An 11582-nucleotide genomic window follows, 5' to 3' on the forward strand; every position below is an offset into this window, starting at 1 on the left:
AAAATAAATGAGTTTATCTAACGGATCAAGTAAAAATTTGTTTATTATTAACAATATTCCACGACCTTTTTATTAGATGATTGTGGCATTAACTTGTGTAATTTTTTTGGGTTAGAGGGTAGGCTAAGAGAAGGAGAAGACTAAGCAAAAATCAAACCCATAATCTTCTCCAAAAAAAGTAGTAATTACTCCAACTAAAACATGACTGGATTCACGTACTATGTTAATTTTCTTTTTTTCAAGTGATTAAGTTAAGAGTATTTTTGAAACCAAATTAACGAGATACTATTTGCAAGTGAAAATAATACAAATACTGATATAGAATATATAGGTGAGGAACCTTGAAAAGCCTTTTGATCCAAAATGAACTTTTAAGTAGAACAAATCAAACACCAAAACAATGTAAACAAGTTTATACATTAAAACTAAAGTCTCTAAACGTTCTCTTTGATCATCTCTTGTAATATGCATCAAGACAATTGTGGTTATACTTTTAAGGCAAATTCCGAAACAACGTCACCGTAGAGCCACTCACTAATTAATGTTCAAACAAGGCATTCCCTGACTTCTTATCTGGGAAGAAATTTCTGTGTCAGGACGCCCAGTCTATTCATACCCGCATTTACAACACTTGGAGACCTTGAGTTATCAGAGTCCACCCTATTATTCACCATCAGATCTTTACCCATCAACCGGAGAATGGGGGCCGAAGGACATGCAGAATCATAATCACTAGCCCTCGAAAACGGATCAACTGCTTCTGCAGAGGTTTCCAGAGAAGACTCTTTCCTATGGTAGCCGCTGGAAGAAAACACCCTTATTTCTTTGTTCAGATCATTTGACTGTCCATCCAAGATGAAATTTGTACACTCTCCTCCACGTAAGCTCTTTGAAGATGTTGGTCTCTCCCATTGGACTTGCGATTTCAGAGAATTCATCCAAGTAAGTCCTTCTTCACAGGAACAACAGCATTGCTGGTTATCACGATTAAGCATGGCAGAGCCTTCACCTAGATCAATCATCCCTCTTTCTGAACTACCTCCAAAAATAGTAACCCTTTCACTTTGAGCAGCAGTAAAAGGTGAACATAATGCTTTATTCCCCGACAATTTTCCAGAGCTGGCACCAAACCATCCTGCATAAACATCATTGCGGACTGAAAAAGAAGCACTCAGGGACTCTTGTTCGTTCGAAGTAAAATTATCTATTTTTCCCAAGTTTGAGACAGTTGATGAGGCAAATAATGGGGACTCTGATAGAGTTTCATCATCCAAATGATCACCATCCCCAGATGGTTGTGCCAAGCTTCTACTTGGTGAACTATTAAGATCTTCAGAGTCCATATCGCTGAAGCTAGGCAAATCTGATCCTGGTGGTCCTGGAATGGGTATAGGATCAACTTCAGGAAAGGAACTTGCTAGCCCAAAATTCAGAATGTAATCGCCTGTTTTCAGCTCCAAACTTTCAGTATCAGCTATATTTCCATAAAACATTTCCCGTTCATCACTCTGACCAGGTGGACTTAAATTACCCGTAGCTCCAACCCTGCATAAAAGACCCTGAAATTTGTCTGAACATTGTAGCAGAGACACATCAGCAACAGTTGCAAGCTCAGGATCCACAGTCGTCCTCATACTTATCTCATTGACTTCAATAGCCAAGCAGGAGGATGAAACAGGATCAATCAAATCCCCAACATTATGAAGATCTTTAATGGAACCATCATTACCACAAGTGTCATCAGCAACATCATTTCTGTGGGAATCTTTACACGTGTCCACATTGTGATCCAATGTTTGCTTTTGCCTCATAAGGACTAAGCTACCTGTGCCAAAAGAGTCACTAAATCTGCTGTTTTTAAGGTGGTCAATGATAACATCAGACTGTTGACTAGTGTCAAAACCAGGATGATTCTGCTTTTGAGCTTTGTGTCCCTTGCCAAATGAAGCTGGTTGTTGCTGCTTTATATGCCAGTCTCCCACTATATGCATAGATTCTTCAGTCCTGCACATCTGGAAAAGGAGAACACAGCAAGTTCAACAAGATGATTAATCAAAAGTTTCATTGAGAATATCAGGAGACGCACACGCAGTCTTGCACAGATTAACCACAGAAGGCGCACTAGAAGAAATCAAGTTTATAGGAGTTCATCAAACCCAACAGCATGATAATTTTTTCCTACAGCAATGACACAAAGGAATTTGTATATTTACTCCTAGATTATTTCTGTTGTTTTTTCATGCCCTCCTCCCTTATCCAGACTCACAAATCACAAAAGTATTGATGTATTTACATTAAGTACAAAAAAAAGGTGAAAGAAAGGAACCAAGACAGTCAGTTGTGCAACCAGAATTAAGAACAGGAAACAAATTGTTCATACTTCAGTCCGGTGACCTTTGACCTTCAATGAGGAATATTGTTTCCTTTGGCGGGTGACTTTAAGATACTTCAAATGTTTAGCAAGACGTTTTTTTCTATTTGGTGAAAAAAACTTGCTTAGATTGCCCTTTCTTGATTGCTTCTTAGACCTTACAGCCTCACTAGCCTTTGAACATGATGATGGAGACATATCACTAAACTTCGAGATGATACGGATTTTCCTACCACTTGAATCAATATACACAGAATCATCGTCTACATTATTTATAATATGCCTGGACAATACTCCAGGATGTGTGCGTCCAGAAGGCATGTCAGCATCCTCCAATGAGACGTCTACATTTGTGGCCCAGTTAGTACCATTTCTTCTATCTAAATCTTCCAGTGTGCAGCAAGGAGCAGTTGCGCATATATCAGTCATTAGTCTCATCTTTCTTGGCTTTATTCTAGGTTTGATTACCTTAGAACTCTTCATCCAGGTTGGTGGAGACTGCGAGGAGAGACATTGATCAATATGCGCATTCAACGTAGTATTTGAAGATGATGAGAAATTTTCACAAACAGGGCATAATTTCGAAGAAATTGCTTCAGGGGGGGCAGTACAAGCAGAAGAAATATCTTCAGGTGTGTTGCGTTTACCGTTAACGCGTATCTTCACCGCCAATCGGCACTTCTTATTGCATGGTTGTGAAGCTGAACTCTTTGTCTTATCGTTAGCAGCAGTAGCTGAAGCTGCAGCTTCTCGCTCATCTGAGACTTCTGACATCGGAAGGTTGCTCGTGGAAACGGATTCTACTTCGGATTGAGAATTAGTGAAAACAACACTCTTGAACCCCAAATTTCTATCCCTTTCATTAGGAAATGAATCTGAATCTCTGTAATCTTCACCAAGCCCAAGCTCCTGGTTACAAGAATGATCAACTTCCAACATTGTACCAGGTCCATTATTCTTTTTTACCAAAGACGGCTTCTCATCATGATTACTCTCTTCACTGTGCAAAATTTTCTCAGCCAAACACCTTTCCGTGGGACTATCTCTCAGACAATCAATAGGCTGAAAAGGAGGCAATACATCCTTCACACCATGCTTCAGACAAAGTTGTAAATTTTTCTGTGAAAAGGGCCAATTCAGACTGATATCTTTGTTCCGAGCAGCAAAGACAAAGTCTCTGCAGATACAAACCATATATTCTCCAATTAAAGTTAAAGAATACCAAAGAAAGGGCTTAATTCGTACCAAGAATGGACAGTAATAAAAAAAAAGGATAATTGGAAAAGACAGCCGCAATAGAAAAGGAAAGTGATGCAGATGGTGGCAAGAAAGGACAAAAATCAGGAATTATATGACCTATTTACTGGTTCTAAAGTACTGCATAATTGTTTGGAATATCTTCATTTTGGGTATATAATTTTAGGGGTGTTTTTCTCAGATAAGTAAATTTCAGAATAATAATTATATCAAGATATTAGATCAATTCCTTAATATCTAAGTAGTATTTCACAACAACAATGTCAAACCCTTAGTCCCAACAACAAGGGGACAGCTACATCAACCAAAAAAATCAACGTGAGTGATTGTCGTTGTTTACGCAGTAAGATAGTGTTTAAAGTTATAAAATCTCATATATACTTTCAATAAATAAAGGAATTCTGGATTGAATTTAGAATTTTTATGGGAAACATTCTTCATCAACATATAAATTGACATCTGGAAACCTGCTTCTCTTCTCTCTTAGAAAAGAGAGCTTTTGGAGGCGGGAAGGAGGGGCAGGGCAAAGCACGCTTATTTGAGTTTGAAGTAAGGAAAATATTTATTTTCGTAATAAACCAAAAACAAAAATAAGGAAATTAAAATGCAGCATTTGCAGAAAGATGAACAACCATTCAAGCAAAAACATGCATTACAAGGGAACACAATAATACAAAAGGCTTAATCCCAAGTCGGCTCAAGAGGGACATATAAAGAAAACAATAGAATAGCACTTAAGTTCCTGATTTTGTTTTAGTGAAGAAATTCAAAAATGTACAAAATCCTCACCGTATAGAGAAGTCAGAGGAGTGATCACATTTTCCCACCTCAACTCCTCCCATTGCTGCAGTGAAAAATCCCCTTCCTAACTTAGATGCCTTCCCTGCTTGCTGACTTGACGACTCAAGCTCATCTTCAGAAATCATGATCCTAGCACTAGACTCAGACGATACACATGCAGGATAAATTCCCTCAGGAAAGCTCTGAGCCTGATCGAATGGTCTCACAGAACCTTGTTTTGCTTTATCAACATCAAGAACAGTTCTTAGCCTCTTCTCGACTTGAGTAGAAAATTCTGCAGCTTCATGTTCCCTTTTCAGACCTTTAGTGCAGTCATTTATCTCATCTTTATCCTGAGATACTTCTTGAGAAGTCTCTAGAGTTTTATCTCTCTCTGAAAGCCAGCCTTGATCCTCCAGATTGGTTTTTAGGAGTCTAAAATGCACATTCTTAGCAGAAAATTCTACTCCTGCATCAATGCCTTTTATATCTGCATGTTCTTTCTTCAAATGTTCAAGCTCAGCTTTAAGAGACTCTACCATTCTGTGGAGGGAGCTATTCTCTACCACCGTTTTTGGCAGTGACTCTGTGGCCTCATCGGAATCTGAAGAGATCATGGCTTTAAGATCTGCAGCATCATCTATGTTCATTTCATTGCTAAAAGTACTCCCAAGTTTACAAAAAAAATTGGTGATTTGAGATTTGGTATTTCTAGCAAGAGTATTATTTGATTGTAGCTTTATAGCTTGGAAGTCTTTCTCGGATGACTTGAGGACACCATTAGGCATTTGAATTCGTACATCAAATTCGGCAAAGGTTTGTTGTCCCGAAGTGGAAGTTTTCTCTACTTCTGTGGATGGGTAAAAGGCATTAGGTTCTAGAAGTAAAGCTGAATTACTGGTATGTGAAACTTTTGTTTGCTCTTGTTTACCACTCAGCACCGCAAGTGCGCTTAAATAGTGTCCCCTAGCAGTATCTAAGTAATGCTTCCTGGACCAAAGAGCCTCTTCAAATTGATTTGCTGGTTTATGTGATGTTTCCGATACATCCATTACCACTATAATTTAAAGGCCCTGGCGTAGAACTGCATAACTGACAGATACAGATAATTTTCAAGCTCAAGCTCAAGTAACAAGCACCGGTTTATTTCTCTAAAATTTGCATGCTGCATATCCTATTCAAGCAAGATAAGCAGTGTGACTGTGTTTACTATCCTCCAAAACCAGAATTTTTTGCATTGGCAAGCATAAATCAGAATTATAAAACAGAATCAACAAGCCCAAACCCACAAATGCATTTTCACCCAAATCAAGTCAAATTTAAAATTAGAAACCAACCTAAAAACATAGTAATTTGTTCCATTATTTGACTTAAAGAAATCAAGTTTAGAAATGTGAAACGAAAACTCTTTCCGAAATTTGCAAAGAAATTCGTCAAAAAAGTCCCCGAAAATAGGCAATAAAGGTTAAAAAAAAAAAAAGATACAGCTTAAAATTGCGAGTGATACAAACAGCAACTAGGATCAGTAGATGAGCTCAGCAATCAACAGTTATTGTGGTTGCACAAGATATCAGAACATACATCCAAATTCCAATCCAAAAAATCAGATTGCATGAATCAAGAAAAAAAAGCAAAATTAGATAAAATAAGCAATAAAATAAAAGCAGTCAGATATGAGATAAGAATAACAAAGAAAAATGACAAACCTGATTGAACAGTAGAACGGAGGAAAAAAAACCCTAAGATGATCAGAAGAGGAGAATCAAATCCCTAAAGAATAAGAAGAGAAAAGTAATCAGTCCAAAATAAAAATGGTGAGGGATGGATGATCTCAATTCTCATATGTTGATTAGTTGTAGAAACTAGAATCAGTGATATTCAACTTTGAGAGTTGATTTGAGTTCAGTTGAAAAACAATCAATTCTCAATTCTCAATTCTCAATTCTCAATTCTCAATTCTCGATACTCAAAAGTCAGTACACACAAACCCCTCCAAATTCACTTTCAGTGGTCTCTGCCGTCAGCGTCACTTACATTCACCAACACATTTTTACCAACACTTTATTTACCAATTACCCCCCTCTCCCTCAATACTTCCTCGGTTCCTTCCTCCTACTCTTTTATTTTGTTCTATTTTTTATTTTTTGAGATGGGAGACCCTTGTTCTATTTTACTTTTTTTTTTTTCAAACAACATTCCGCTATTATTTTTTGGATTGGCTTTTTTTAGAAATTCTATTTGGTAGCATCTAATTTTCTTGAAATGTCAATGGAACATTCTTTTAAGAAAACTCTACATGGTAGCATCTAGTTTATGCACAAATTAATTGTCGTAGTATTTTCCGTTAAGTTCTTGTTAAATTCCGTTTAATTCATCATTTTGTAATTTTTTTTTGACATGGTAGCATCCAGTTTTTGTTTAATTCACAATTTTAACATTTAATTCACCAATTTAATGTTTAATTCATTAACGCTCATAAATGTTGTAATAATTTTGTTTTCATTCAAATTGTTGACATTATAAAGTTAAAAAGGTAAGTAGTCAAGACTCAAGCACTAATACTAATACATATCTACTTCAAGCAAAATTAAAGATAATTCTAATAATAAAAGCAAGTATTTTCCTGCTAATAAAAAAGATTTGCTACAAAAAAGTTACTTATTTATTTATCTTTTTCTTTACCATTTATGAAAAAAAATGGTATAAATCAATATTACAAAAAGTTAATGATTAACGTCATTAACAAAAAGGAAGATGGCAAGTAGGATTAACGTCATAACCTCTAACAAAATTTTAGCCGTTTGTTGTATCCACTTGTGCATCATTTTATTATTATTAGAATTATCTCTAATTTTGCTTGAAGTAAAAATATGTATTAGTATTAGTGCTTAGCTACTTACCTTTTGAACTTTATAATGCCAACAATTTAAATGAAAACAAAATTATTACAGCATTTATTGGCGTTAATAAATTAAACAGTAAATTAATAAATTGGTGAATTAAACGTTAAAATTGTGAATTAAACAAAAACTGGATGCTACCATGTGGAAAAAACTTACAAAATGAGGAATTAAACGGAATTTAACAAGAACTTAACAGAAAATGCTACGGCAATTAGTTTGTGCATAAACTGGATGCCAGTGGAATTTTCTTTAAAAAGTGCTATCATTGACATTTCATGAAAACTGGATGCTATCATGTGGAATTTCTTTTTTTTTTTTTTTTGTTTTTTAAATATTTACATTATTTTAACTTACTATATTTTGATTTTTTAATCTTTGTATCGCTCATAATTAGAGCGAAGTATCATAGATATTAACTTTTATATTGGTTTTTCTAACTCTTTGTACCTATATCTACACCACTTCCATCTAAAATAGTTGTTACATTTGTTGTAGCAACACATTCTAGTAATAAAGTTTTGGATCAAAGTGCACATATATTAATTTTATTAATAAGATAAATTGATAATAATTTTATTAATAAGATAAATTGATAATGATTTCAACATCTTTTACTTTAAATAAAAAATGTTAAAATAGTGAGGTTGTTAAGATTATAATTTTGTGTAATCAAAATGATTGTAGGAGTAAAATAAGATTACTTATTTTTATTTTCTTTTACTAAAAACAGATAGCCTAGCAAAAAAAATCTCTTTAGAAAAATTTTAGCAACATTTGGTGTAATTTACTGTATTTTTCTATGGTTATCTAATGTATTTTGGTGAATTATGGTCATGATTGACTCTTTCTATGCCTTAGATTTGATTTATTGATTATTTGATGATTTTCATAGTAAAATTGGATTAAAAAAAACTATAATATATTTAAGGAAAGAAATATAAAATTAAATTAAATAGGGAGTTCAAAGATACTAAGATAAAAAAGAGAAACAAAAAGAATTTGAAAAACAATTTTTGTTGGGTTGAAGAAGTTCGAAAAAGAAGAGAAGTAAAAGGCTAAAAAGTGTTCGATAGCAATGCCTTTTGGATTGCAATTTTAACATATGTTCACTCTTTGATCATAATTTTTTTACAGAAACCATATTGATGCAAGACCAATTGGGATGAAAATTAAACTTCAAAAGCTTCCCAACGATATATTACATGCTCAATTTCATAAATAGAGCAAGAAATGACGGTCGGTCGAAAATACAAGGTTTCTCCCATGTCGTGAGATCGAAAAACCGTAAAAAATCATGCTCGACGGATCTCAAAAGTCAAAGTGCCTGGATTTAATTGAAGAATTCGTGAGAAAATGTGTTACTAAGAATATGGGTGTTACTAAACCAAAATAAATTTGTGAGAAAATGTGTTAGGAGAGGGCAAGCCCCCCCCAATGTAAACATGTATCCTATTGTAGTTTTAATATGATGGTTAAGGAAAGGCCAAGCCCCCCAATCAAGCAAAGTCTTAGTACCTTCACATGTGTATTCGATTATACTTAAAAGGAAACTCATCCACAAAATCTGAAAGCCTAAAGCATTTAAATGAACTCGCTAGATCAATACCAACACCAATGATCCATGATAAGAAAATATCACTTACCAGCTACTGGAAGGAAACCATAGCATTGGCAAACAATGATATTTTTTTTTCACCTCGCTAAAGTTTGCTTCTTCAAGAACCAAAAAAATAAATAAATAAATAAATCTTCGTGGAGGATCTTCTAAATTAGCTGTATTAATTAGCTGAATAGGAAAAAGATGATGAGAAATCTTTTCAGACTTCAACCGATGCCTTATGCCTTCAGGTTGAGATATCACACAAATAAATTAGTTGTGCACGCCGGAAAATCAAATTCCTTTGATTTCTAGCTGTATACATAGCATTCATTTTAACCAAGCAAAAGTATAAGTCTACAAACACCTGATTTAATTACCAAAAAAATAACTAAATGTAAGTAACTATAAATTTTATACCTGTGTTTTTGCATTTATAACAAGAACTTGATAAACTATGGGTGACCAGTGAGCTATTTTGATGACTATACAAGTTGCAAAGTCTTTTTAAATGATATATTCCAGAATTTTTCTGCATCTGAAAATAATGGTAAATTAAAGATAAAATTGAAAGTTAGAGAGAAAGAATCTTCAATGAAGTACCGCAAAGAAGAGGACTAGAGGAGAGAAAGAAAGAACAACGATAGAAATTGAATATATATTCTTATTAAGAAATGAAGGAATTACAAGCTTTTTAGACTTATACTATAACTCCATTCTTCTATGCCTACTTATCTCTAACAAATTTTGTTTATTACAAAATTCTCTAACAAACTCGACAGTTACAACTATTTACATGTGTTACTTTTACAGTTATGTTAAAAGATAATAGGCCCATGAAAAGCACATAATATTTTAGCATTGTATTGCCAAGATATTTCTCATAAAACATATTATTGGATGCTTTGCGAATTTTGTATTTCTATTGGGCAACTTCTTTTCCAAGTATTTCACCTTCCCACTAAGGCTAGATAAAACTTCTTGTTCTTTGTCAGACTCAAGTAACTTCTTTAACAACTTTCTAAACGTTCTTTTCAACATGCACTTTACTTTCTTCAGCTGTAGGTTGAACCTCTGACAATTGTCAAGCCGTTGCTCAACAGTTTCAGATTGTTGTACAGGAGTTAGAAAATCTGATTAGAAACTCTAAATAATAAATATGTCCTCTAATCCAAAAATCTAAGGGGTTGTTTGGTTTGATATTTTAGGGGGCAAGTAACGAATTCAATTACTTGATACCGTTTATTTAGTGTTTGTTTAAGAAGATGGGTAACAATTACCGTTACTCAGAGGTAATACATACCCCTAATTTGTTACCTCTCAAAATGTTGGAGAAACACTTTACATTTCCGGATCTTTCTCCCTCAATCCTCATGTATTCTTTCATCTCACTCTTATTTCTAAAATTTTTTTCTCATTGCTCTTAAAATCCGAATCTCATTCTTGGCTACTGATTATGCTCCACACAAACCAGGCCTCCACATCAAAAGCTAATCATCCAACCCGTTAGTAATTTTTATTGTTTGAGAAATTAAAAAAATTTCATTGTGAAAACTTAAGTGGAATGTTTTCCCATAATATTGCCCAAAAAAAATAAATTCCGACTTTGCTTGAAATGGAAAACTATTTCCCACATTACCGTCCACGTAGGATAGATGTGAGAAAATTTTTTTTTCTTTTTTTTTTAATAGAACCGCTACCTGAAATGGCGGTTATGTTTAGGAAACTAAGTAAACCGCTAGATTAAATGGCGGTTTTATATATATTAATTTTTTTTTTTTTTAAAATAGTAAGGAAACCGCCACTTGAAATGGCGGTTTTGTAGTAGTACAAAATAGCAGGTCATATTAATTTTTTTTTTAAAAAAAAAAATAATAAGCAAACCGCCACTTCAAGTGGCGATTTTGTAGCAGTACAAAACAACAGGTCATATTAATTTTTTTTTTTTAAATAAAAAATAAAAAAATAGTAAGCAAACCGCCACTTCAAGTAGCGGTTTTGTAGCAGTACAAAACAGCAGGTCATATTAATTTATTTTTAAAAAAAAAATAGTAAACAAACCGCTACTTCATGTGGCGGTTTAGTGCTTAAGGCAAACCGCCATCTCAAGTGGCGGTTTTGTCTGAAAAAAAAAAAAAAAAAAAAATTCCACGTGGACGGTATTGTGGGAAATACTTTCCCACATAATGCAAAGTGGGAATTATTTTTTTTGAGCAATATTATGGGAAAAGATTCAACTTATGTGACAAACCAAAAAATAAGTAAGGGAAACGTAAACAAGTGTTTCCCCTACATTGTTATACCAAACAACATATAACCATAACCATTATTTTTACTTTTACCCCTCTTTATTAATTCTCTTTCCCTTACATTTTCTCTTTCCATACCAAACACCCCCTAAAAGTATAAAAAATGGGTCAAAAGGTTGGGTTTAAGTCTATCTGAACCCGAAGCCTTAAAAATATTTTTTTGAATGCAGACCCATAGGGTCCAAAAAAATAGACCCTTATCCTTATAAAATGATAGAGTTTAATAGGGTTGATAGGGTCGGAGTGGGATCTTGGATCCTTGTCTATCTCCAGGGTCGATAAAAATTAAAATCTGTGTGTACCATGCAAAAGAAATATACTTCACTAGTGTAGAAACCCGTGCAATGCACGATTTTTTAGCATCT

At 34.1% G+C, this 11582-nt stretch overlaps 1 protein-coding gene across 2 annotated transcripts; it reads right to left on the reverse strand.

The window, feature by feature from the left end:
* Positions 1-270: 270 nt before the first annotated feature.
* LOC130817606 (uncharacterized) lies at positions 271-6527 on the reverse strand. 2 transcript variants are annotated; one of them, XM_057683411.1, is made up of 4 exons: positions 6115-6527; positions 4418-5500; positions 2381-3548; positions 271-2012 (listed from the first exon to the last, which is right to left on the reverse strand). In XM_057683411.1, the coding sequence occupies exons 2-4, from the start codon at positions 5458-5460 to the stop codon at positions 570-572; spliced, it is 3654 nt and encodes a 1217-aa protein (XP_057539394.1). In that variant the 5' UTR covers positions 5461-5500; positions 6115-6527; the 3' UTR covers positions 271-569. The 2 variants fall into 2 exon arrangements, with proteins under 2 accessions (XP_057539394.1, XP_057539393.1); XM_057683410.1 differs by having other exon boundaries at positions 4418-5582.
* Positions 6528-11582: the final 5055 nt, after the last annotated feature.

Source organism: Amaranthus tricolor, chromosome 7 (assembly GCF_026212465.1).
Source record: "Amaranthus tricolor cultivar Red isolate AtriRed21 chromosome 7, ASM2621246v1, whole genome shotgun sequence".
NCBI classification, from domain to species: domain Eukaryota; kingdom Viridiplantae; phylum Streptophyta; class Magnoliopsida; order Caryophyllales; family Amaranthaceae; genus Amaranthus; species Amaranthus tricolor.